Consider the following 27529-nt stretch of genomic DNA (forward strand, 5'->3'; position numbering starts at 1 on the left):
AGTATTTAAAATGGGTTGCTTCTCTTGACTCATAAAAAATTGTGATGTAACTAATTTCTTTTTACTGACTGTATGAACAAATATGACAATGTGATTTATTTGGATTCTGCGGATTAATAACCAAATGGTCTGACAAGTTGGCACTTTTCATGAATTTTTATTTTGTGAAAAACAACAAACCCTAATCTGACATGGTTCACAGAACTCCACAGTGCAAAGGGGGAAACACAACAGTGCTAGCCAGCTAGCAAATACTCAATATGTTTGCTATGGTTTGAACCACTGCTGTCACATTTGATTACATCAAACACACAGACTAACATGTGGGGGGGATTACATCCATGTTTGTATTTCATTATAACTAGATTAAGTAAACTATATCTCAATCAGGCCGAGTTGGCTTTGCCTTTTATGAGCTATAATCACAACCAGGGCAGAGCATTGCTCATGTAAGAGCTTAGTGGAAACAAGCAGGAAATTTGACAATGCCCGCAGATATTTAGACTGTCCCTCAGCTTCAGCAAAATCAAAAGTTTTACTTTACTGGAAATTCTTCTCCCGGTTTGTGAGTGAAAATGGAATGCAGTTTTTTTATTTTTAAAGAAAGTCAAAAATCATGAAAGAAGTTGACAAATGTCAAAGAATACTACAAATGATCGCTTTGGACAGAAGGTTGTCAGCAGTTAAAAGTTACAATGTGAAGAAATAGTCACTTTCATAAACATGTTGTGTAAAGAGACATTTAACAGACCATAGTACAAAAGGTTTATGAAGTCCACTCTGGCCAGTCGGCTCACACGATGCCATGTGGCCAAAACGACTTCTTAGCTACCACAATGTGGGTTGGGGATTTTAATTGATGCTAAACCTCAAGTTTCTTCTTCATGACAAGTTTGTAGAGAATCTGATAGCCATCATCCCAGGCATAGAGCAGCTGCTCCAGCGGGTTGTACTTGAGACTGGCGTGAGCTCCGTAACGTTTGGGGAAGTAAACCAACGGCGTGTCGTCATTGCTCACCATGTCGTTGACGTCGAACACGCACTGGACGTGGGAGCGGCCAGGCTGCTCCGAGTTATACACCACATACAGCGTGCCGCAGATGACGAAGGCCGCTTCCGCGTTCTGTCTCGGGCAGCTCGTGTCCCACGTCTGCTCGATGCTCAGCGAGCCGGCGTCTATTTTAGCCAGAGAGATGTGCTGCTCATTCTGACGTGTTGCGTAAATGGCCCACAAGCCTTCTTCATCCACAGCCAGGTCCATCACGGTTTCACGGCTTAGGCTGTACACCGGGATGTAGTCCTGGTCTGGGAACATCACGCTATCCGTCACAGACTTGTTCCTCAAGTCGTATTTGACCAGCGTCAACTCATCCGCCTGAATGACGAGATAGGCGTGATTATTGTAGACGATGTGTCCCGTTCCCCGCCAGGGGGAGGGAAGCTTCAGCTGCCTGGAGTTCGACAAGCCTTGCGAACGAGTAAAGTCTTGCACAGTGGAAAATTCAAAGATGGTGTCTTCATCGGTTCCGTTAAAGACAAACACCTTCCCCGAGCCCCCACCGGTGTCTCGGGTCCACATTCCCTTGGAACCACCGACTCTCTTCAAGATCTTCATGGCCTTGATGGTGGAGAGCATGTCGCTGCAGTCTAAGGAAAAGAGCGATATAATTGCATCATGGAAGACGGAATTTTCCTCTCATCATCTAACGTAACTACCATATTCACCCCAAAATGCCATAGGATTATTATTATTTTTGTATTTCAACTTATATTAAATATTCATGACTTGTTCAATGGAAAGGAACTCGAAGAAACACATGTCAGCTAACAAATTTACTATGTTAATTTTGAGTTAATTTAAAGTTCCTTTAACACAGTGGTGTCCAAACTCGGTCCTCGGGGGCCGGTAGTCCCGCAGGTTTTGGATATTTCTCTCCTCCAACACAGCTGAAGCTCATCAGCAAGCTCTGCATAAGCATGATAACGACCTTGTTGATTGGAACAGGTGCGTTGGAGCAGGGAAACCTCAAAAACCTGCAGGACTACCGGCCCTCGAGGACCGAGTTTGGACACCACTGCTTTAACACCACCATTTTTTTTAACGCATGCTTAATGACCGCCCCTTATTCGGAAAGCCTGTTCTGGAGGAATTCCATTCGCAACGCAGCAGACATGTCCACATCAAAATGTAACAGTAATACATTTAATAATAATGCATATATTTGTGGAGACTGGGGTCAAGTTGTATTCTACGACTTTATAAATGTGCAGAATTTCACAAGGTAATTTATGTTAAAGATTAGATAGCGCTTCCCTCGTAAGGAAAATGTCAAATTTTTGGCTTTTGGATTTTTATTAATATTAATATTAAATATAAAGCATATGAAAAAATCACTGAGTGAGCTGAAATAACACCGAATTGTCCAAAACATGTTGAAGTTCAAAATGGCACCGTCCAAAATTTCAAAATTATTGTCATTATGTGGGAAACAAATTTTTATAGTACACACGAGTAAAAATATTACAATTTTGGCCCATTGAATCCCATTATAAATAATAATTTTCATGTTTTTTTTAATGCACTGTACACCTGATGTGTTATAGTGCATTTCCCGCGATTACCCAATTTATCCCTTCACTGGGGCATCAACTAAGCATAGAATTTTTTTTGGGGGGGACTTTAGAGTCATAAAATCCATAACACACCAGATGACGCTAGAGAGCTAATTATCATTTTTGGTTGAGCTGACTTATGTGCTTCCTATGTCCCCATTCTTATACAAAAACAAGAAAGCGCGGTTGGGATCGGGAGCTTAGGCCTGCGAGCGTGTGTGGACGTAGTAACAGTGACGTGCGCGCGTGTGTGAATATTCTAATTTGAATGTGTTTTTTGGAATAGAAAACAAATAACTAAATAAACTATACATGTATGGATAGGCCTGATGACACTGAACATTTTGAGTGGTTGCAAGTAAAAAAAATATTCAGAAATGACTTGGATATCACACTTCCAATAGTGAGCCAAATTTGGGCTCATTTGACTTATGTGCCGTAAAAAAAAATATATATATATGAAAAGAAAAACACACTGGGCTGTCACCAATGTCTTACAAATGCAATTATGCCATCTAGTGGCAGAAAAATGACCTCAACACAAACCAATATTACACTCGTTTTTTACAGTACATCTTTTTCACTTTAGCTCAATTTTAAAATTACTGTATCAATGACTAAAAGATGCAGCCCTATTTCTATTTAAAAAAAAATTTTTAAATCACTTTTACGTTAACAAGAATGAAAACTTAGAAAAAAATATGTTAATGTACATTTAGAACAGATATAAAATTTGTGATTAATCGTAAACTATTGAAGCATGTGATTAATTAGGATGAAATTTTTTAATCACCTGACACCCCGAATAAATATTGATTATAATTCACTGGGATTTGGGTATTACACATTTCACATGGAATTTCACTAACAATGGGGCTGCAAACTGAAAAGTGCAAGTTTACAAAAGCACAGTTAGGGTTGTGTACTTGCTCTAGTTTGACTTGCTAATGTGTATTTCAAACACAATCTCACCAGTAAGTTTGAAGTATTTGGTCTTCTGCTTCTCCTGCACCTGCGTGACCTGCTGCTCGATCAGCTTGTCGTCCACATCCACGCACGGCTGAGCACCGTTCTGCGTCTCCAAGTAGTCCAACTCACGCTCCACCCGGTCCACCCGCGTCCCCATGCTGTCCAGGCTCACACGGAGTGTCTCCTTTTCTTTGTCCAGGTTCTCCAGCTGAGAAACCATGTGTTGCTTGAGTTCCCGCAGATCTGAGGCGTAGCGGGTGGCCTGTTCGTGCCATAAGGAGATGCGGTCCTGTTTTGTTGAAGCAGGCCAGGTCAGATAAACATATATATATATATATATATATATATATAAGCTTTCGTCAAGAGAAAAAACTACAGCTTCAGAATCCTCAGCTTTTACCTCTCGGTAGAGGAGAAGGATTAACAAGTAAAACCGAGTGTGGAATGTCAAAAGCACAATATTTACATGGATTTAAGTGGCATCATACATGTTGGAAATTCAAAGTAATATGAACAGCTACTTCAATTTTCCTTGACGCCAAGCTGTTATCCTTTAATGGTATAGTGCAGGGGTCAGCAACCTTTCGTGTCAAAAGAGACATTTTAGGCCAAATAAATAACCAGAAATGTTGTCTAGAGCTGCAAAAGAATTTGAAAATTGTGATAAAGGGAACAGTGTGTTAGTGTTAGTCTAATAATTTACTGAGGACTGAGAGCTAAGAGCTAATTAGAGCTGCACCACAAACGGCACAAAAATGTGCAGCATCCAATACTTTGACATTCAATTATTTCGTCTTTAGTTTTTGGATTTTTGTGTGTGCGTGTGTGTAATTGTTCATATATTTTTAGACTTTTCTGCCTTTCTCAAAAATGTCTGACATTTTTGGCAATTTTATGGACATATTATGGTCACTTTCTGCCTCATTTATGGCTATTTTTCGACATTTTTTTCTAACTTTGCTATTTTGTAGACATTTTATGGTAATTTTTGTGATTTCTTTGTATTTATTTAATGTTTTATACTCTGCTTTATTTATTTATTTTCTTACATTTTCTGATTCTTTTTTTGACAATTCGAAAAATATTTTATGCTAATTTTCTGCCTTTTGTTTTTGGACATTTTAGGTTACTTTTTGAACATTTTCTTTTCTGCCTTTTGGATTTAATTCTCTGACATTTTGGCAATTTCATGGACAGTTTATAGTAAATTTCTACTGTTCCTTTTCTTTTTTTGACATTTTATGATCACTGGATATTTATAGGTAAAAAAAACAAACCTTTTTCTGACAATTACTTTTTTTTGACTGACATTTTTGGGAATATTTAATGATTATTATTTTTTTTAATCTAAAGCATTAATTAAAAAAACATTTCATCTAAAAAATACAAATAAATGTGTAAAAAAAATTATATTAAATTGTTTTTAGAGATCCACAAAAAAGGTACTAAAAGAGCCACATGTCGCAGGTTGCCGACACCTGATATAGTGGCTGTACCATTTAAGGACAAGTCTTGAGAAAGTGACTTTAATTGACTTTCTGGAGACTTTCCACACAGGATATTGATGGTGAACTAACAACTTCCTTGATCAGCCTGATAAATGCAATCCTCTGCAATTTCTCTACAGTTGTTTGACAGTTATAACAGTACAGACAAGATGAATGTATCTGCATTATTTTATGTCCTCCCTAAGTCAAAAGCAGACAAACGGAAAATAAGCACTATACATCTTCGAAAGCTGAGTTTTCCACAGGATATACGCACGTCTGCATTCCATTGCCTTCGCCTAATTCCTGGAAGTTTCCGTGTGGAGCAAAAGAAGAGAAGTCTCACCTCAATCGCAAGCAGCCTGCGCTCCAAATAGTCAATCAGGGCCTGGTGCTGTGCGCCGGCCAAGCACACCACACTGATGAATACAACGAGTCCTCTCATTTTGTCTCTTCCTGCTCCCGTAGACTGGCGAGTGTGTGGAGGAGCCGGCGGATCCCCAGAGGTGGGCTGGAATGTCCAGCTGAGCTAGATGGGAGGGGCCAAGAACATCTGGTGGAGATGGAAGAGACGGGTCTGTCCCCCTTGTTTCCTTTATGGCTTCTACCTGATGACGAATGTAGGAAACGAGGTAAATGTAAAGTGTAAATATCTTCAGCTACGGGGCACATAGAGAGACATTTAAGCAATGTTTAATTACAGAAAATAAAAACAATAATTTACAATAATATGTTGTATGTGTCCCTACTAGTCTAAACACTACATTCTGATTACCGGTAATATTTTTTTTTTGTGGAAAATGCAGCTGTTTTTTATTTATCTCAAGGGTGGCCATTTTGTCACTTCCTGTTGACTGAAAATGACATCATAGTTGATCAGGACTCAGGTAAGACCAATCACAGCTCCCAAAATGTCCGCCTCCACTTATGTTAAAATTTTCAATAAATAAATAAATAAATTGTGCTGCTTTATTCATATTCTATAAACACAATATTAATCAGAATACCATGTTTAGAGTAGTGGGGCTGCATAGAACATCTTATCTTACATCAACATCACCACCATACAACATCTTATCTTGGTAAAATTACAGCTCTAAAATAATCTTTTTGGAAATATTCTGGTAAAAAAAAAGCTTTTGACCGCAATCTTTTTTTTTATTATTAAGTCAAGTCAAAGCACAATACAGTATATAAATTTAAATAAGTAAAAGTTAACATTCCTCTTTTGTTTTAATTCTTCTCAGTAATTCAGTGTCCCATCACTTGTTAGCTATTTTTAGAACAGACCACTGAGCTACTTATGTTGTTCTAGGGGCTCACTAGTACCTGCTGGCACCACTTTTTCCATCTTTTTAAGACAATGTACATCAATCGAAATTAAAATGCATCCATTTTTGCAGTGCCTCTTTCATTTGGCTCCCTCCCACCCCTCCTCCTTGTGTAACTGCTCTCTGCTTGCTGAGGAGGAGGGAAAAAAAGTTAATTGGAGGCAAATAACTTCACAGAGGCGGCTCGGTACCCCGGTAATGAACCACGATAAATATACCGTGTGCGCCCTGCAGTTAACCAGTTGTCGATAAATTGAAGATAAATGTCTTATCTCTCTCCAGCGATCTCGCTCTTTTGCCTCACAAACTTTCTCGCACCTTCCAATTTAAGCGGCCCAAAACGGACACAAAAAAACAAAATGACAAATGTTTATATGCAAAATTTTCAGGCAAATAAACACACCTACGTAAAATAATAAACTTCAATATCACAGTGGCGTTGTCTTAGCAACCAATCAACAGCAATACTAGCGCCAACTACAACCGGTGACAGCAAGTATTGACTTTTTAGAACCACGGTAACTGTCAAACCGGTCATCGGCTCATGTCTAGTTCTGAGTTTGAATCTCTGGCTATCCTGATTCTCAATTGTGCATGTTCTTCTCATGCTTGCGTGAGTGCTTGCCAGGTTCCTTCCACATTCCAAAAACATGTGCCTTCAGGTTATTGCAGACCTATTGAAGAATAGTACATAGGCGTGAACGTGAGTGGGAACGGTTACGTGACAATCAATATGTGTCTTGTGATTGGCTAGTGACCAATCCAGGGTGTATCCTGCTTTTCACGCAAAATGGGCTGGCTGACGACAAGCGCTATAGAACACTGATGGTCGGACATTCCTTCCATTCTAAGATATTTGACTGTCAAAACCCTTCAAATCCACAGGGTCCGTTGTCCTTGATATCTCCTCTTATGACTGCGATCAGCATGACATCACAGAACATTGCTCTTTACGTCATCATAGCCTTTCTGCCCATGATCTCAAAAGCCCCATGTTGCCAGAGTAACGTGTTCCGACGGAGGATGTATACCTATCCTGAACAAGCCAAACATTTTGATCCAATCTGTCGAGAAATTGTAAGTATAATTTGTTAGCGTGCTACCTTCACGGATTAACTCGGATTAACTCGTTCTGTTGAAAGACATTTAGGTTGTTACTTGTCTTTGCCCGATCACAGTACTTTTAATTAGAGGGCCGACAAATGCAGGAAGCCAAACAGTAGGTGGAGTGAGTAGTAAGTTAGTCTGCTACTCTGTAATTATTTCCACCTTCTGCAGTCTTCGAAGATCAAAAAGCTGAAAGGAATGATCTCCTTGTTATGCCATATTTTTTCACTTAAACTTAAAAAAAAAGCCTCAAGTGACCCACTGTGCTCATGCTGTTGATCCATGACCATTTTCCAGTAGTTTCAACTTGAAAATGATGTGTCATTCATTTCATTCTGGCCAGTAACTTGCATGACATCATTCCGATCGAGGCACATGCGAGGAGAAGTCCTGGAAAAATGGAAAAAGAACTGAAATGTTGCTTAACTTGTCACTCATCTTCTCTTTTCTTTGTATGTAAAAGTAAGATGAGAAGCATGAAAAGTTGTTAAAGAATATTCTGGATGGGTCTGGCTGGACACTCACAATAAGAACTCAAATCATATATTCATCAGTTTTCCATAGTGGGTCACAGGTGAGCTACAGCCTAGCACACGTGAGCATGCAAAAAAGATGTCTGAGTTTTATGCAGCCACAAGGCTTTTTGCGCCTGTTTGCCAATTCGTCCTTAAAGATACGCCCAAGCTGAAAGACAATTTGATGGCAGAAAGTTGGACTTAAGTTTCCTACCTTGCTCTGACTGTCTAAATAGTGGCGCTGCTAGTCCAATGTGATTTTGGAGAATTTGATTTGGGGACAGGAATACAGATTCTGAGCTATGCAGACATTTGGGGTGCATGTGAGATGGATTTCATTCAAAAATATGTGAACAGAACTGGATTGTTTTTTTTTAAAGAATCACACTACGCGGCACGGCTATTTGGAATGAAAGGAGACATTTTGATTGCCCATGATCAAAGTTGGCCTAGCTCTACCACTTGTAGATCTGCTGGTTGGCGTTCGTCCGCAAAATTTCCCAAATCCGGTCTAACCTGTCTCCGTGCAGACCAAGTTCACTATGAACCTAACATGCATGTTTTTGGAATTTGGAAAATTCAATTTAAGCACAAGGAAAACATGTGGACTCCACATATATAGCAAAGTCGGAGTTAAGATTCAAACCCAGAACTTAAAACTGTGAAGCAGACGTACTATTCAAAACACCACCAATACTGAAAAATAAACTAAACATTAATTTTCACAATGCTTACCATAATAGGCATACATTACTTAAAGGGATACTTGACTCATTTAACTGTTTTCTACAATGAAAAGTTAATAGTTTGTCTATAATTAACTCATTCACTGCCATTGACGGCTATAGACGTCAAAAATTCATTTGAACTATTTCTATTAGTTAATTTTTCCCCCTACTTTTGTTAACAAGAGTATGAAAACCTATATTTTTTTAATTGTACATTTAGAACAGATATAACATTTTTGATTAATTGTGAGTTAACGAGTGAAGTCATGCAATTATTTACGCAGAAAAAATGTAATCGCCTGATGCGATTTTTTTAATCGTTATAATCGCATGACTTCAATAGTTAACTCATGATTAATCACACATTTTATATCTGTATTTCAAAAAAAAAAATCTAGGTTTTCATACTCTTGTTAGTAGAAGTGGGAAAAAATGTTAAACTAATTGTAGAATAATAGTAGAAATAGTTCAAATTAATTTTTGACATCTATAGCCGTCAATGGCAGTGAATGAGTTAATGTGATAACTTTATTATTTTTCATGTACAATTAATAGCTTTAAAAAGACATTTTGCCACTTGCTGTCGACTGAAGATGACATCACCCAGGTAACAACCAATCATGGCTCGGTTTGCGGATGTCACATGACCAATCCCAGAAAAAGGGTGAGCCGTGATTGGCCGTTTACTGAGCAACTGTGACAGTGAGTGGCAAAATGTCTTTTTAAAGCTATTAATTGTACATGAAAAATGTTATTAATTATAGATATAAAATATAATGATAATAATGCATCAGATTTGTATCGCACTTTTCTAGACACTCAGATGCTTTACAATAATAATTATGAATAAATTAATTAATAGAATATTTTGTAAATATGTGTCCCTTTAAAAGTAGCACATAGCAAAGAGATGACCACAAAGCTGAATATATGTATATTTGTATTTATTTATTTTTTATTTTTGTTTTAGAATTGTATTTGCATTTAGTATACCAACACTCAACAGGTGGCAATGGAGAAAAGTATGTTGTGTTCAAATTTGAATTCAAGTCAATCTCTTTTTTTGAACGATTTGCCTACATGGTCACGTGTCATCCTCAGTGATTGGGCAGAACTTTGTGAAGTCCCGAAACACGCAAATGCATGCAAATTGTTTTGCCGGCTGCATTGAATGAGATACTTTTTGTTATCAAGTCAACCAAGCTCAACAGATTGAAGGTATGTTACGCTATGTGTATGTTTGTTGAGCATTGTCTCGGTTTTGTTGATGTTTGTTTATGCGTCTCCCGGGTGATGTTTTTATTTGAACAGGTGAAAGTAACAAGTAACAAAATCGGCCTTCCACAACTGCCTGCAACATGGAGTACACATTTAGAGCCGTAACGCACACCCCTGGGATTATAATCTGGAGAATTGAGGTACTTGTGTAGTTTCCCTTCACATATTGCCAGAACAGTGATGACTACTTTTTACAATGAAATGAGGGAAACAGACATCCTCTCTTTGTGAAACAGCAAATGGAGCTTGTTCAAGTCCCCGAGAAGGCATGGGGACATTTTTATGAGGGTGATTGCTATGTTCTTCTTTATGTAAGTACAAGATGGCGCCATCATCAGTCTTAGCATTTGTGGTGTTGAGATCTTGTTCTTTTCTGTTAACACGCTCGCTGGATGACTCTTGAATCTCCAGACCCAGAAAGTAAAAGGCTCCATGCACTATGACATCCACTTCTGGATCGGCTCACAGTCCTCTCAGGATGAACAGGGTGCAGCTGCCGTTTACACCACACAGTTGGATGACTTTTTGGGTTCCACGCCGGTTCAGCACAGAGAAGTTCAGGATCACGAGTCCGATGTGTTCAGGGGATATTTCAAGCAGGGAATAATGTGAGTGGAAGTGGAATTTGGGGACGATTTAACCTAGATCAGTGCTTCTTGACGTGCCTTCACCGCTGAACAATTAAAATAATAATGATAAATAAAATAAAAAATAATTTTTTCCAATTCAAGACATGGACTAGAATTGCTTAACTTGGCATTGCAAATCATGCAGCTAAGATGCCGACTGCCATCACTCAACTCTATAGGGGGAAGCAGATAAAATGAAAACAGCAGAGGCCCCAGAATTGAACCATGTGGAACACCATACATTCCGTTAATACTAGGGGTGTCAGGTGATTAGATTTTTTTATCGTAATTAATTGCAAGACTTCAATAGTTAACTCATGATAATCGCAAATTTTATATCTGTTCTAAATGTACAATAAAATGTTTTCATACTTTTTTTTAACATAAAAGTGGAAAGATGTTAAACTAATTGAAACATGGCTGCAACTTTTAGTCATTGATACAGTAATTTCATAACCATAAAATTGATTTAAAATGAACAAGATGTACCGTACTGTAAAAAATCGAGTGTAATATTGATTTGTGTTGAGGTAATTTTTCTGCCACAAGATGGCATAATTGCATTTGTAACACATTGGTGACAGCTCAGTGCATTTTTCTTTCCATATTAAGAGTTATCTAATCTTTACTACTAACTAACTTGTGTAATTCTGCACATTTTTAAAATTGTAAAATACAACTTGACCCCAGTCTCCACAAATATATGCATCATTATTCAATTTATTACTGCTAAATTGTAATGTGGACGTGTTTGCTGCGCTGCTGCGACTGAAATTCCCCCAGTACAGGCTTTCCAAGTAAAGTTAATCGCATATTTTTTTAAAAATTGTGGCGTTAAAGAAATTTTAAATTAACGCACTAATTTTGACATCCCTAGTTAATACATATGCACATATTCGTCTTTTTTTTGCTCGACATAGTTACTATGAAGGGATCGCATTAATTAAGAAATCACACGATGTACCGTCACAACAGTCACAAGGTAACTACTGCGTTTTGCCCACCCTGTGTCGTCTACCGCAGCTACAAGAAAGGCGGAGTTGCGTCAGGCATGAGGCACACCGAAATCAACACCTACGACATAAAGAGGCTGCTTCATGTCAAAGGGAGGAAACGGGTGGTGGCCAAAGAGGTGAGCGCGGGATTTCAGCGGGGTTATGTAACACCGAAGCACAGAGCGCCCTTGTGTACACACGCCGCCGCTGCTCCAACTGGTTTCAGGTGGCGTTGTGCTGGAAGAGCTTCAACCTCGGGGATGTGTTTCTATTGGACATCGGGAAGACCATCATCCAGTGGAATGGACCGAAGAGCAACAAACAGGAAAGGCTTAAAGTAAGATTATTGTGAGCATGTGACCTTGCGCCGCTTCCGTAAATTCTCCATCGTTAAACTTTTTTTTTTTAAGCATTCATGCTGTTTCATCTTAGTTGGGTACTTAATCTTAAATACATGGATGTACAGTACTAATAAGTAAGTACTGTTACCAGCAGTTATGAATTTTAGTTCATTTAGTAGTGATGACAACATTAATTGATGACAACATTAATGCACATCTCCGAACTCATTTGCTCCCAAAAACGTATAAATACGTTCTATTTAAAATGTTTTAAGTGTCCCAAAGATGTATTTATACGTTTATTAAAATGTTTTAATTTTTTGTTTTTGAACAGTTGAAGAAATGGTAGTTATGACACAAACGGCCAGCAGGTGACAGCAGAGCAAAGGAGATGAACCAGGACCATGTTGAAAAAAAGCTCAATTACTCACAATTTTAAATAGATTCGTGCATAATGATGAAACTTAGCTATATTCTAATGCTAATTGCTGAAAAATGGAAACAGAAGTATACTTTTTTACTGATGAAAGAAAATACTTTAATCTTTCTTTTGGTAGGTTCCTTTTTCTTTTCTTTTTTATAGCAATAGAACACAATATTCTGTGGGCCCTGCAAAATCAGTCAAAATCCAGTAAAACAGTTGGGAGTGAAGGGAATTGCTTCTGTGAAAATGGCTGGGAGTGAATGAGTTAATATGTAAAAAAATAATATCAAGTATATGTAAGGACTAATTTCTGCCTTATTGAAAAATACTCAAAAGTAATAACACAAATAATTAGCATGGGTTTTTTCCTGCATCGTTATAACGTGGTAATTAATAATAATAATTATAATAATGCATGGGATCTATATAGCGCTTTTCTAGACACTCAAAGACGCTTCACAGTGGAATGGATACATTATTCATGCACTCAAACATTCACACTGTGGTGGCGGTAAGCTACTTAAGTAGCCACAGCTAGCCACCACCAAACATTCGCACCTTCCATACACCAGTGTGAGTAGCACTGGAGGCAATGTGTGTGAAGTGCCTTGCCCAAGGACACAACGACACTTGACTTGGGGAGAGAAATGAGTGCTTAGTAGATTGTTGTTAAGTCTTGTTGCATGAGTACGAAACAGAATTGATGCATTATTGAACAAATGCTAGAATGTAAACATTGTTACACAAATAATAAGCCAAGAGCTCAGCAGCAATTACATTATTTCAGACTGGAGGTCTCTGATTATACAACATTTATCCCTCGACCCTCAGAGTATGCTATTGGCCAAAGACATCCGAGACCGAGAACGAGGAGGTCGGGCGGAGATCAAGGTTATCGAGGGCGACGCCGAGGAAAACTCTCCTGACATTATGGAGATGCTGACTAACATTCTTGGGGAGCGACGCGGCCACTTGACAGACGGAGCTCTTGATGCAGGCCCCAATCAGGAACAAATGGGAAAACTCACTCTTTACCAGTAAGCTCCTCCCCCCCCCCACCCGCAGAACAATGCTATTCAATGTTTCTTCTAGTCTGTGTGATGATTCCTCTTGGCGTGCGCTTTTTCCAGTGTGTCAGATGCTAAAGGCCAGATGCAAGTCGTAGAGGTTGCTAGCAGACCTCTGGTTCAAGAACTGCTCAACAATAATGTGAGTTGCTTTCTTTGCCTTCAAAAGGTCCATTGGCTCTTAGAAGGGTGTGGGCTTTCTCTGTTTTTCATTATTTGTTGCATTTATTTCAGTATTTTTCTTAAAATTGTTGACAGAGATTGTATTTGTAGGCTTTACATGATCAGGATTTTGGAAGCCTTTCAGCTAACTCATCAATTAACTAATCTCCGATCCGATCAGAAGATGGGCCAATCTTATCCAATCTATTTAAACTGTTTATTTACTGTACAGTCGACAACCAAATATTTGCATATAATTGAATCCCACTAAAATGCATTGAGAAAGAAAGAGTAACAACTAAAGCCTAAAAATTCTCACAAAAATGCTAACTCGAACCCATACCTTGAAAAATAAATAAAAAATAAATAAAATTGGCAGGGGTGGGCATGGGGGAATATGACTAAGTAATATGGGGGGAGAGGGAGGGGGGTCTGAGTCTGATAAATAAAAATATTGGGGGAAAAATTTAGGGGAAAAATCCGACTGTACTAAATATAATGAGAAACCTTGGATTATTAACAATCGGACGACAGAACATTCTTGTAGTGAACGAGGCTGTGTTTGATGAAATTGTTCTATGAATTTTGCCAAAACAACCAACCGATAGCTGATTTTGTATAAAATGCAAAGTACCTGCCGATCTAATTATTTGTTGAAATTTTTGCATGAATTTATCTCATTTAATTATTTGTTGTAAATAAAATAAACATTTTGCAATTACACATTTAGTTTTTTAAAATTTTACTAAACACTGTACAGTATTTGTTTGGGAGTAATTTAATCATTATTTATATATATTTTTTATACATTCAAAAAAGAAAAATTATTATGTACTTATTTTACCTCAATGTGGGCTCCCTCTAGTGGTATTAAATTAATCACAGCATGTGTACAGTTCAGTTGTATTTAACTTTTTAACACAAAAAATAAATAAATAATAATATTTAATATGTTTTTAAAAAAAAATTGGGTATCTATTTTTTAATTTAACTTTGAAGTGCAATACATTTTTAATTGAATATGTACAATTATTTATTTTTAAATATCTATAAATGCAGAGTTAATGTTCAAACATAATGCATAATGACACAATGGCTTACGATTTTTTAAGAATAAAACTTAAATAAAAACTCATTCACTGCCATTGACGGCTGTAGACGTAACTATTATTTTTTTTAACTATTTCCATTAGTTTAACATTTTTTCCCACTTTAGTTAACAAGAGAATGAAGACCTAGAATTTTTTGTGAGATTTGTGATTAATCGTGAGTTAACTAATGAAGTCATGCGATTAATTCCAATTAAAAAATTTAATCGACTGACGCCCCTAATTTTTAATGATCTTTTCTTTTTTTTATAATCGCATCAGGCGATTACATTTTTTAATTGTAATTAATTCATTCACTGCCATTGACAGCAATAGACGTCAAAAATTAATTTGAAGTATTTCTATTGGTTAAATTGTTTTTTCCATTTTTGTTAACAAGAGTATGAAAACCTAGAATTTTTTTTTGTACATTTAGAACAGATATTAAAAAATTGTGATTAATCGTGAGTTAACTGGTGAAGTCATGCGATTAATTACAATTACACATTTTAATCACCTGATGCCCCTAATTTTTAATAATATTTTCTTAATTTTATTCTTTTTTTTTTTAAGAAAAGATTATTAAAAATTTGGGGCGTCAGGCGATTATAATTTTTTATTGTAATTAATCGCATGACTGCACTAGTTAACTCACAATTAATCACAAATTTTATATCGTTCGAAATGTACAATGAAAAAATTCTAGGTCTTCATACTTTTGTTAACAAAAGTGGGAAAAAATGTTAAACTAATAAAAATAGTTAAAATAATTTGTGACATTTACAGCCATCAATGGCAGTGAATGAATACAAAAAAAAAGAGAGAAAAAAAAATTACAAATTCGGGGCATCAGGCGATTAAAGTTTTTAATCGTAATTAATCACATAACTTCACTAGTTACTAGTTACATTTACGATTAATCACAAATTTCATATCTGTTCTAAATGTACAATAAAACAATTGTAGGTTTTCATACTCTTGTTGACAAAAGTGAATTTTTTTTTAATAGAAATAGTTCAAAGAAATTTTTGACGTCTATAGCCGTCGATGGCAGTGAATGAGTTAACTCACTTGAATAGTTAACTCACAATTAATCACACATTTTATATCTGTTCTAAATGTACAATACATTTTTTAAAGGTTTTCATACTCTTGTTAAAAAAAAAAAAGTGGCAAAAATGTTGAACTAATAGAAACGGTTCAAATGAATTTTTGACATCTATAGCCGTCAATGGCAGTGAATGAGTTAATGTTGGTCATGATGGTAAGGTGGTACTTGGTGTAAACAACTACTGGCCAAATATGTACAGGACTGCTACATCCTGGACCACGGTGGGTCAAAAGTATTTGTATGGAAGGGGAAGAAGGCCAATAAAGCTGAGAGGCAGATGGCCATAACCAGAGCTTTGGTGAGTGACACGTATCCAGCTGTCTTGTTGTTGACCAATATAAACAGTATGGTCACATCTTCTCAATATGCGATTGGCGTGTTCAGGAGTTCATCAAGGCGAAAAACTATCCCAGCACGACAAACGTGGAGGTGATGAACGACGGCGCCGAGTCGGCTCTCTTCAAGCAGCTCTTCCAGATGTGGACAGTGAAGGAGCAGACTCAAGGCCTGGGCAAAGTGCACACAAAGGGCAAAGTTGGTGTGTAACATTGTCTGCAACATTACACAACGAGAGAATCCTAAAATAATTGTTTTCTTTACTATTTTAGCTACTGTCACTCAGGAGAAATTTGATGTCTCTCTGATGCACGAGATCCCAGAGATTGCCGCACAAGAGAGGATGGTCGACGATGGCACAGGTCAAGTGGAGGTTGGTGACAATGTGTGCTTACAGTACTCTATTTTTACCTGCATGAAAAGGAACCCAGACTGTCATGACAAGTTTACTCTATATTATTTATTTGGTTGTTACAAACATAAAGATTCATTTTTCAAAAATCATTTCCAGTTTAACTCATTCACTGTCATAAATTCATTAAAAATATATAAATATTATTCAAAAGTAGTGTGGTTCCACGCGGTCTGATACACTGTTAAGTTGTAGCCACATTAGAGAGTAGAAGGAAAAAGTCACAATCAAGTTATTTCAATAAAAGTTATTTTTTTGCAGCGTGTAGCCGCTCTTTTGAGTGATGAAAGTGCCGCGAGTAACGCGCTAATTAGCATTAGTGAGTCAGACTGGAGTAGATCATTACGATTCCTTCAACATCTTTAAATTGAAGCAAAAATCATTGTCAATCAAATCATTTTGGATCATAAATTGTTCTTAATCGAAAAAATCGATTCTGAATCGAATCACACACCCAAAAATCGGAATTGAATCGAATCGTGAGACATTCAAAGATTCCCACCCCTAATTACCCTCCCCCCCCAAAAAACAAAAAAACTATTACAGATAAGTCCTATTGTATACATCCCAATTTAACATTTAATTTTTTTTTAAATTGCATGAAATTAATGGCAATTTTCTTTTTTTTATTTTTGTTTTTGTTTTTGTTTTTGTTTTTGTTTTTATTTTTATTTTTATTTTTACTTTTACTTTTACTTTTACTTTTACTTTTATTTTATTTTTTAATTTTGCAACAATTCAAATGGAAAACCTGGTGATAATACCACGAAGAACCTATTTAAAAAAAAAAAAAAATTAAAAAAAATCCATAAAAGTGATGTCAGTATCTACTAGTCCGAGCCATGATTGAAAATGATCAAGTGACTGCAATTGCACTCAGGTTTGGCGAATTGAGAATCTGGAACTCATGCCCGTGGACCCTCAACGTCATGGTTACTTCTATGGAGGCGACTGCTACTTGGTCCTCTACACTTACATGGTGAACAACAAGCAGAGCTATCTGCTCTACAACTGGCAGGTGAGGTTCCATCACCAACTCGTCTTCGCAGGTTGAATTAATCATCGCACGCTATTTTAGGGCCGCCATGCCACACAGGATGAGATGGCAGCGTCTGCCCTTCACGCCATAGATATGGACCACATGTACGGCGGGGCGCCGGTTCAAGTGAGAGTAACCATGGGCAAAGAACCCAGACACTTTTTGACCATTTTCAAAGGCAAAATGGTCATATTTGAGGTATGAATGTGAACACATGTCTCAAAGTCAAAAATGTTCTTGACAATAATACAGTATGTTCTATGTGGCGCCACTAGTCTACACATGGTAGTCTGATTAATATTAATCCATTTCGGGGGCGGCCATTTTGCCTTGTATTGCCCCTTGGAGTCAACTGAAAATGACATCACAGTTGCTCATGGCTCAGGTGTCGACCAATCACGCCTCAGCTTGCGAACGTCACATGACCAAACTAAGAAAGCAGGGGAGCCATCATTGGTTGTTACTTGAGCAACTGTGATGCCATTTTCATTTGGCAAGTGACAAAATGGCCGCCCCCTGAGGTGGATAAAAGAAAAAGAGTGAATTTGGCAGTTTAATTAATTATTCCACAAACGCAATATTAATTAGAATACCGTGCTTAGACTTAGATATTATTGTTGAATAGAATCCCAGTGGAATTCAGTTTCTACTCTCTATAATGTATGCGACGACTTCTTTTATGTTAGGGGGGCTCATCCAGAAAAGGACTCTATGAACCAGACCCACCAGTGCGGCTGTTCCAGGTTCATGGTTATGAGCCCTCCAATACGAAAGCAATTGAGGTTCCAGCACTGGCCTTTTCACTCAACTCCAATGACGTGTTTCTGCTCAAGAGTCAGATTGGACATTATCTGTGGTGTGGAAAGGTGCGCAGCACCCCTGTAAATGTTAACAATGGTGACACCATTAGGGAACCAACGACATTTGGTATTTGTAGGGAGCAAGTGGAGATGAGCGGGACATGGCAAAGGAGATCAGCTCAGTCGTTGGACACAACTCGCATGGCCAGATTGTTGCAGAGGGTCACGAGCCTCTGGAATTCTGGGAGATGCTCGGAGGACAGGCTCCATATGCCAGTGACAAGAGGTAAAGGGGGCCTATTTTTAATCCATCTCGGGGCGGCCATTTTGCCACTTGCTGTCGGTTAAAAATGACAGCTAACAACTAATCGCGGCTAAGCTTGCGAATGTCACATGACCAAACTCAGAAAACGGCTGTTTTTTGAGTTTGGTCATGTGACATGTGCAAGTTGCCATTTTGCCACTTACTGGCATCTGAAAATGACATCACAGTTATTTTCAGTTGCCAGTAAGTGACAAAATGGCCGCCCACTGAGATGGATAGAATCGGGTAGATTTAGCTGCTTAATTGATATTCCAGAAACGCAATAGTAACCAGAACTCCATGTTTAGACTGGTGAAGGCACACAGAACAGGGCTCTGCAACCTGTGGCCCCGGAGCCACATGTGGCTCTTTAGCCCCTCTCCTGTGGCTCTCTGTGGAGCGCTAAAATTAGATTTTTATTTTTTTACACATTTTAATTTTTAGATAAAATATTCTTTGAATGAATTAAAGATTTAGATTTTTTAAAAATGAATAATTAAATATTCAAAAAAATGTCAAGAGTCCAAATTTGTAAGTTGTTAGAAAAAGAGACGAAAGGTCAATGAAAACGTTTTTAAAAATACCAAAAAATGGGCAAAAAGTGAACATAAAATGTCCAAAATGAGCAGAAAATTACCATAGATTATAATGTACTCAAAATTGCCAAAAAGTTATGCAGTTAGGCAGAAAAGAAAATGTTTTAAAAGTAAACAAAATGTCAAAAAAGAAAGAAAGAAATTACCACAAAATGTATTTGAAATTGCCCCCCAAAAAGTCTGAAAATACATTATAAAAAAGGTAGAAAAAATCATTCAAAAAGTAACTCTAAAATATCCAAAAGTTGCCATAAAATGTACACAAAATTGCCAAAAAATGTCAGAAAAAAAATATTTTTTAAAGCAGAAAAAAATATTTTTTAAAGCAGAACAAATATATATTTTTAAAGCAGAAAAAAAAGTTTAAAAAGTAACTATAAAATGTCCAAAAATAAAATAAATTCAAAAAATTGCCATAATATGTCCACAAAATTGCCCAAAATGTCAGAAAATTGATAGCTAAAAAGCAGAATGTCCCAAACTAGCCGTAAAATGTCCCAAAAATCAAGGCAAGAGGCAATAAATTACCATAATATGCCCATACTGTTTAGTTCATCACAATTTTCAAAGATTTTGCGGCTCCAGACAGATTTTTCTTTCTTTCTTAATTTGGCCAAAAATGTCTCTTTTGACAGTAAAGGTTACTGACCCCCTGACACAGAATGTGGCTCACTGTGTGTGTGACCATGCAATCGTGTATGCGTGTGTGTGTCCACAGGCTGCAGCGGACGGTTCTGGACCACGAGCCACGCCTGTTCGAATGCTCCAACAAGACGGGCCGTTTCATCGCGACCGAGGTGGCCCAGTTCACGCAGGACGACCTCAATGAAGACGATGTCATGTTACTAGACACTTGGGACCAGGTAGGGAGGGGGCATACCAAATAATCACACTATTGTCTTATTAATTATAATGCTTATTTGACCATATTAGGTGTTTCTGTGGATTGGTAAGGAGGCCAACAGACTAGAACGCAAGGAGGCCGTAATAACCAGTCAGGAGTTCCTGCGCACGCACCCGGGCGGCAGAGATCCTGACACCCCTATCCTCTTAATCAAGCAAGGGTTCGAGCCGCCCACTTTCACTGGCTGGTTCACTGCTTGGGATCCTTACAAATGGAATGTATGCGGGTTTTCACTGAAACGTGAAGTCATTGAGTAAAATGTAAATTTAAAAAAAAATTAAATACGAAAATGTGCTTATTTTTAATTGGCAGGAATGGAAAAGCTATGAGGAACTGAAGAAGGAGCTGGGGAAAGTATCATCACTTGTTGATGTTTTTAATGTATGTAGTGTGCACTCACTCAAAAGATGTTTTACTTGGCAAGTTAATAAGCTTGTTTGCCGTCACTTTGTAGGTTTACACCAGTTGTGAAAATGATGCGAGCTTTCAGTGTTTTCCTGCTGAGGTTTTAGTCAAAAAGCTTGTCAGCGAGCTGCCTAGAAATGTGGACCCCACCCAGAAAGAGGTGCGTAACTTTATTTACAGGGTGACATGAAACAAACAAATCCACTAGCAGAAAGCCACAAGTCTCCAAAATTATACACTTGTATTTTGTTGACTGTTTTTCCAGAAATATCTGACCGACTCAGACTTCTGCCACATATTTGGAATCACCAAAGACGAATTTGCAAACCTGCCAAAATGGAGGCAACTCAACTTGAAAAAAGAAAAGGGGCTTTTTTGATATTTCGTATCCATTAATATACAGCTACTGAGAACATTGCAATAAAACGTAGACTTGTAAAATGTGCACGTTTTTGTGGTAAGTGGTTTTCTACACCATATTAATCATATTTGGCTTTCTGATGGCTGCATAATATTACACTGTAAATGTTAGGCAGAGGCTAATCTGCTTGCCTTCTAGCTCTAGTTCGCCACCTGTTGGACAAATATGTTATAGCATGATCAACTAAAGCATTTTGAGTTTAAACATTTTTTTACTTAAATTTGGTTTACAAATTAACATGTTGAAATGTAATGAACATTTTGGTTTTGTCATAACACATTTTGACATGGAGGTTCTGTATTTTCTTGCCAATTAAAACAAAGCAATTCAGCTTAATCAAGTCCTTTTATTCCAAAATTTATGTTCAGTATTCACAAGCCCGTCACTTACTCTCACAGATAAACGTTTTTTTCCCTCAAAATTATTCAGATGCAAAAAATTGACTTACAAGAATATATATCTTAAATTTTTCCTGTCAAAAAAAACAAACAAATGTATGATTTGATAACTCCAGAGAAATTACAGTTGTGAGTTAGCATGTTGAAGGAAACTATTTGAAAGTCTCTAAACCGAGTACCTTAAAGCAAAAACATCCTCGGTCAGAGTTGCTAAAAACATGAACTTTTGATAGTGTAATGACAAACGAACTTGAGAGAATGCACTACACACGATGCCAGTGATTTTGTGGCAGACAGCATCAAAAACAGTCATCAGAGCTTTTGCGTGGCTCGTCAAGTATTAGGACAAAAACAATCATGTTGACTAAATATACAAAAACTAGAAATGTTCACAAAATGCATGCTCAGTGCATTCGCATCCATAAGTATAAAGATGATGTGTTCATGGAATTGCAACGTCATTTGTAAATCATATTTTTCTTTAAAATATGATCAAAATGAATCAAATTGACGTGTTATATTTGCAAAACAGTGTTTTAGATGGTATAAAGATTATCGTATGTGCCATGTGGAAATAAAACCGATCTTCATGCAAGCAACAGCTCCCAAAAAGATGTAAAAAAAAAAAAAAACACGTTTACAGCAATCAGACATGAAAAATGGACTGCAAATGTGCAACCATGCAGTCTCCCTCACTGACGTTTGGTTCCAAAGGGAAAGTTTTCAAAGCACAAACTTGTGAAAAGTGCAAATGCAGCCAATTTCCCCTCAATGATAGAAAAGGCATAAACACAATTGTTTTCCCTTTAAAGTCACTCAGTGAATAAATAGTGGTTCCCTTACTTGTAGAACTGGACTAAGCAAAAAAAAAAAAATCACCAAATACAAGCATCTCGGCCGGGTCTCCCAAAAACAAGCCCGAACTGCAGCCGTATTGCAGACAAGTCAGAGTACTTACGGGGCTTGATCTAGTTTCACTGTATACAAATAAATTTTTATTTCTTGTTTAGGCCGCAGCTAACAAACATTTTGTGAAAAAGTATATAGTAAAAAAGTAAAAGATATGAGAGAAGAAGATGAAGTATCAGCTCGTGAACCACCTGAGACTGGTAGCATTGAAAAAGGAGAATCAATTAAGACACAACGCAGTTATCCCCGTCAGGAGGCAACTCCAAAGGCGCGTCCGGCACGTCACGCTGCTCGGGGGTCTCGGCAGACGCGTCCTCGTACGTACTCGCCGTGTCCGAGTCGCTCTTGTCCGGGGACGGGTCTTGCCCGCCTTCGCTGCCGCTTTCGTAAGGCCTCCGGTGCACCCCGTCCTCACCGAGCGGGTCGTCCAGTGACAGGGAGGGGGCGCTGTTGGCCACCCACTTGACGTTGGTCACGACGGTGCCTTCACCTCCCTTCAGACATACGTCGTCCTCCGACGCAGCGGCCGCTTCGCTGGCAAAGGTGGATTGAGTGGCTTCCTTGGTGGGATCGTTCATTTGGTATCCTGGTGTCTCTGCGTCCACTTCAGTTTCATTTGTGTCCTCAGATTCATGGAGAGAGAGATTTTTTTCCTGTGAAGAGAAAGCAAAATGTCAACAACCAGTTACCGGCATACTTGGACTCTTTTCTTTCTTGTATATATATTTTTTTGTTGTTGTTGTAATTATTCAACAAAACATTTTACTTAGGGTTAGGATTCACACATTAAGCATGGAAGAATGTTTTATTAATGAACAATAAGCCTTAATATTTTATTTCAGTGCTGTTCAAACATGAAACAAATCGCAACCTGTTTGCTAAATGCAGTGGCTCAGTTATAAGCCTGAATTTTCAGATAAATAAATACATTTTCGACAAATACAAATTTTACAGTGTACATGTACAAGTTTACTGATTAGTATTTTCTAAATTTGAGTTAAAAAAAATTCGCAATAATCAATTCATAGATTTGTATCGGGTTTAATCGGTATCGAATCTTGACCTATGAATCGTGATACGAATCGAAAGGTACTAGACAATTCACACCCCTAATTATATGTATATATACATATAATATATATTATATATATATATATATATATATATATATATATATATACATATATATATATAAATAATATATATAATATAATATATATAAATAATATATATAATATAATATATATAAATAATATATATATAAATATATATAAAATATATATAATATATATATATATATTTTATAAAAATAAATAAAGGGTGTCTGGCGGTTACATTTTTTAATCGTAATTAATTGCATGACTTCAATAGTTAATTCACGATTAATTGCAAATTTTCTGTTCTAAATGTACAATTTTTTTCTCTCAAAATTGTCATACTTTAGTTAACAAAAGTGAAGAAAAAATTTAAATTAATAGAAATATGGCTGCATCTTTTAGTCATTGATACAGTAATTTCATAATTCATTAAATTGAGTTAAAAAAGATGTACTGCACTGTAAAAAAATGAGTGTGATATTAATTTGTGTTTAGGTCATTTTTCTGCCACTAGATAGCATAATTGCATTTGTAAAACATTGGTGACAGCTCAGCGCATTTTTTTTTCTTCATATCAAGCTTTCTAATCTTTAACATGACGTAACTTGTGAAATTCTGCACATTTTTTAAATGGTAAAATACAACTTGACGCCAGTCTCCACAAATATAAGTATTATTATTAAATTTATTATTTAAAAAATTGTGTTGATTAAGGAACTTTAAATTAACTCCAAATTAACTAATTATGACACCCTCCAGTATTTTCGTAACCATCTCAAGTTTCCTTTCAAATATCACATGACCTCTTTTAATGTCTCCACTTCCTGCATTAGCGAGTGGACCAAACGCTCCAGTTTCCTATTGGCCTCCCGCTCTCGCGCCAGCTCCTGAAAGCAAATGGGCATATTTAATTTTTTTCTCACAAAGTCAACTCTTGACTATCAACTACCACATATTTGCACCATGTACCGCATTAGCCTGTCCGGCTTCCCTCTGGGTTTCGGCCAGCAGCTCCTCCACACCTTCCAGCGTGTCCTGCAGGACGTCCACCTGGAACAACAGAGCCTCGCGTTCCACCTCCAACCCACGCAGCTCGTGCAGCGCCTCGTCGTAGCTGGCCTGCAGCTCCAGCTACGACGGCGGACAGAAACAAAATCAGCGTGGGCTGCACTCACGTGGCGGCGTGTGGGCGCGAGTGTGCGCTTAACAAGCTCACAAGAAGAAGCCTCATCAGAGACATTATAGAAATAACAACAAAGATAGTCACCATTTCTGGGAGTCCTATTGAGAGGTCCTGGTCCGACTGCTGAAAGAAAAACATTTTAAGTAAATGTTAGTTAGAATATATGCAATAGGAATTACAGTAATCCAGTCCTCAAACAGAAAAAAGGCATCTATACTAATTAAATGGTCTTCCACTAGATGGCACTACAGAAGGTACAAATAACAAAAAAACGGCACAATTTATTTTGTTCTAGTGTCGAATATGTGCCTTGGGTCAATAAAGGTCGAGGAAAAACAGCATTAGGCTGAAAAGGTGTTCCCAACTAAATGGTCAACAGGGCGTGTTAAAGTTTTCAGAACTGTGGCCACAAAATCAAATCCAAACTATAAACATTCCCTTTGTCCACATTTTTAAAACAGGGGCGATTGTTGACCCCCTTGAGTTTGGGAAGGGGGGGATCACATTGAACCAGGTCAAGTCACTAGGGAGGTTGCTCCTGAACAGCAATGTTCTTTCAGCCAGGAACTGTCAGATGCTCAATGCATTGACTAAACCAAACACAAGATATTTTGTTGGTTGATCATCTGGGCCACACGGAAGGGGAAACCTCATAGTTTAAGTGTGAATATAATATATATACAAGTCCTGGAACTTTTATGACACCTCGCTCAGCTCTGCGCTCACAAACTCCAAATGAGTGACGCTTATCTCGATTATACGGATTTGTTTGAGGCCAGTACAACGATTCGTTGCTCTCCTTACCTGGCTGTCAGGCCTCCTCTTCAAGGTCCCCGGTCGGCTGTCGCTTCGTGTCAGACGCCTGGATGAGCTCTCAGCCTGGTGAGCGCACACACACACACGCACGCACGCACAGCGCTTAGCATCTGAGCATTAGTCAACACGGCAGCACAGCTAGCTGGTATGAGGAAGTAGGTTGAAACCGATACGTTCTCGCTCACGGAAGACGTCATTTACAACTGAAATAATGCTCAGTTTGTCGCTGATCACATCACGTGACGTTGAACTATATCAAGAAACCAAACGACACATTCGAGTTGCATTCTAAGCACACACAAAAAAAGCCGCTGACTCTTTCTCTCCGCTCACCTCCTTTATGATGCTACGGAGTGATTCATCCTCGCTACGCGAGTACGTCCGTTTTTTTGGAGACCCATTGTTGTCCACAGTGACTGAAAGCATTTTTTTTTGTTTTGTTATAAGTGGTGTTTATGTAAGACAGACACCTCCGAGCTCGGTCGGTGCGAGTTTCTCCTACGCAACAGTAAGAAGACAGTCAGCGGTGCTAAGTAAGTAACAGTGCAATGACAAAGCCCAGCCCAGTTACGTACGGAGAGCCGCCAGGGACAATCTGACGCCTACGAACTTCATAACATGTTTTTTTTTAATGACTTTTTATTAAACAGTTTTGAAACAGACAAAGTTAATAATAGAGAGAAACCAAAAAACAAAGAGAATACAGGAGTAATTAATACAAACACAAAAAAAAGAGTGGTGTCCGTTTCAAAAACTTAAAACAATGGTTTTGAATGACTAACTTTGGATTTGTGTACGAGTATATGAAATTTCGCCAAAATAATTATCCAACGTATAAGAAACACCCCCCCCCCCCCCAAAAAAAAGTGTTTACTATAGTCATTAGAAATTTTAATGACTAAAATCAAAGTCAATATGATCAAATAATAAATCAAGACACATCTTTCCAGAATTTGTTGGTATAAGGACAATGCCAAAATAAGCTGATTATTGTTTCAGGGAGCATCTAACAGAATGAATAATCAACACAAATGTCTTTCTCGAATCTAACAAGTTACTTTTTAATATGAATAATTTTTAAAATTAAAATGTTTATTTACTTTATTGGTGAAAGGATAGTTGTATGGAAGAGACCAGATGTTTTCCCAGTGTTAATTGTCAACAAAACTATACAGAGAAACCAGCTGTAGAAATATCTCTTTGAAACAATATTTTTTATTTTTTTTCATCAAAGAAGTAATTAGACAAATGTTGCCTTATTGAAGTCGTCTTGGGGTCCAAATTAAGCAAACAGGCTGTTCTTTCCACCACTTTCAAAAATAGCAAAATAGCAAAATTCTATAAGGAATACCATCCATAACTACAATGAACTCCTTCGGAGTAACAGGTAGATTAAATTTGTTCAAAAGTTCTAAATTGTTTAAAAGTAAACCTTCATTATTGAGTAATTGGCTAACCAGAATTATATTTATTCAAAACCAATTTGGAAATAATAAAGATCTGTTCTTATATAAGATATAAAAGCTATTCTAAATAAAGCATTTATGGTGGTAAATTGTGCTTATAAATCAAAGACCAAGCCAACAGCATTAACCTCAAGACTGTTCTAGCTATTCAATTCTGAACATCCAGGCATTTTTTTTTAATATTTCCACAATGTAACGCTTCCATGGTGACAACAAATGGCGTATTGCATATTGCATTTGCCAAAGACTAGCATACACACCAGGCAGATTCATGTTATATTAGTCAAACGACTTTTCTTCACATTTAGAAATCAAAATAATCCTCACAAACCCAATTACAGCGATCCAAAGTCCAATGCCAATGACCGGCCTAATTTATCGAACACAGCAACAGGGGCACAAGCCTCTAAATTGCCCATAGGTGTGAACGTGAGTGCGAAGGTTGTTTGTTTGTATGGGCCCTGCGATTAATGACAAGTCCAGGGATGCATCCCGCCTCTTGCCCAAATTACACATGACCCTAATGAGAACAATACGGATGGATTAATGTTGATATTATTATTATCCACGTGCTCTACTTTGTTTTGGGAGTTATCAT

General features: G+C 37.5%; 3 protein-coding genes across 5 annotated transcripts; 1 reads left to right on the top strand and 2 right to left on the bottom strand.

Annotated features, from left to right (window-relative positions):
- Positions 1-141: 141 nt before the first annotated feature.
- Positions 142-5771, bottom strand: olfml3b (olfactomedin-like 3b). Its single transcript, XM_077572336.1, has 3 exons — positions 5416-5771; positions 3586-3871; positions 142-1647 (listed from the first exon to the last, which is right to left on the bottom strand). Exons 1-3 carry the CDS (start codon positions 5512-5514, stop codon positions 863-865), a joined length of 1170 nt encoding a protein of 389 aa, XP_077428462.1. The 5' UTR covers positions 5515-5771; the 3' UTR covers positions 142-862.
- On the top strand, positions 1557-21398 carry avil (advillin). 3 transcript variants are annotated; one of them, XM_077572334.1, is made up of 23 exons: positions 1557-1708; positions 3782-3893; positions 5538-5701; positions 9852-9968; positions 10062-10168; positions 10265-10339; positions 10440-10636; positions 11681-11789; positions 11879-11989; positions 13249-13454; positions 13548-13626; positions 16045-16143; positions 16230-16383; positions 16454-16554; positions 17474-17611; positions 17672-17830; positions 18319-18498; positions 18570-18718; positions 20051-20195; positions 20266-20454; positions 20549-20617; positions 20691-20801; positions 20907-21398. In XM_077572334.1, the coding sequence occupies exons 5-23, from the start codon at positions 10109-10111 to the stop codon at positions 21018-21020; spliced, it is 2445 nt and encodes an 814-aa protein (XP_077428460.1). In that variant the 5' UTR covers positions 1557-1708; positions 3782-3893; positions 5538-5701; positions 9852-9968; positions 10062-10108; the 3' UTR covers positions 21021-21398. The 3 variants fall into 3 exon arrangements, with proteins under 3 accessions (XP_077428460.1, XP_077428461.1, XP_077428459.1); XM_077572335.1 differs by lacking the exon at positions 1557-1708 and having other exon boundaries at positions 3770-3893; XM_077572333.1 differs by lacking the exons at positions 1557-1708; positions 3782-3893; positions 5538-5701 and adding an exon at positions 7241-7477.
- Positions 21389-26026, bottom strand: LOC144056006 (uncharacterized). Its single transcript, XM_077572338.1, has 6 exons — positions 25799-26026; positions 25454-25528; positions 24734-24772; positions 24436-24597; positions 24270-24353; positions 21389-23022 (listed from the first exon to the last, which is right to left on the bottom strand). Exons 1-6 carry the CDS (start codon positions 25889-25891, stop codon positions 22594-22596), a joined length of 882 nt encoding a protein of 293 aa, XP_077428464.1. The 5' UTR covers positions 25892-26026; the 3' UTR covers positions 21389-22593.
- Positions 26027-27529: the final 1503 nt, after the last annotated feature.

This window comes from Vanacampus margaritifer, chromosome 8 (assembly GCF_051991255.1).
Source record: "Vanacampus margaritifer isolate UIUO_Vmar chromosome 8, RoL_Vmar_1.0, whole genome shotgun sequence".
NCBI lineage: Eukaryota > Metazoa > Chordata > Actinopteri > Syngnathiformes > Syngnathidae > Vanacampus > Vanacampus margaritifer.

What these genes read in the sequence shown, in the direction of transcription:
- avil (XM_077572334.1), top strand. Translation starts at nt 10,109, where the DNA reads ATGGAGTACACATTTAGAGCCGTAACGCACACCCCTGGGATTATAATC. An exon ending in ATCTGCTCTACAACTGGCAG is followed by an intron (nt 17,612 to 17,671) that starts GTGAGGTTCCAT and finishes ACGCTATTTTAG; the next exon opens with GGCCGCCATGCCACACAGGA. An exon ending in TGGACCCCACCCAGAAAGAG is followed by an intron (nt 20,802 to 20,906) that starts GTGCGTAACTTT and finishes CTGTTTTTCCAG; the next exon opens with AAATATCTGACCGACTCAGA.
- LOC144056006 (XM_077572338.1), bottom strand. Translation starts at nt 25,891, where the DNA reads ATGCTTTCAGTCACTGTGGACAACAATGGGTCTCCAAAAAAACGGACG. An exon ending in AGAGGAGGCCTGACAGCCAG is followed by an intron (nt 24,773 to 25,453) that starts GTAAGGAGAGCA and finishes TTTTTCTTTCAG; the next exon opens with CAGTCGGACCAGGACCTCTC. An exon ending in CAATAGGACTCCCAGAAATG is followed by an intron (nt 24,598 to 24,733) that starts GTGACTATCTTT and finishes CCGCCGTCGTAG; the next exon opens with CTGGAGCTGCAGGCCAGCTA.
- olfml3b (XM_077572336.1), bottom strand. Translation starts at nt 5,514, where the DNA reads ATGAGAGGACTCGTTGTATTCATCAGTGTGGTGTGCTTGGCCGGCGCA. An exon ending in GCAGGCTGCTTGCGATTGAG is followed by an intron (nt 3,872 to 5,415) that starts GTGAGACTTCTC and finishes TCAACAAAACAG; the next exon opens with GACCGCATCTCCTTATGGCA. An exon ending in CAAATACTTCAAACTTACTG is followed by an intron (nt 1,648 to 3,585) that starts GTGAGATTGTGT and finishes TCTTTTCCTTAG; the next exon opens with ACTGCAGCGACATGCTCTCC.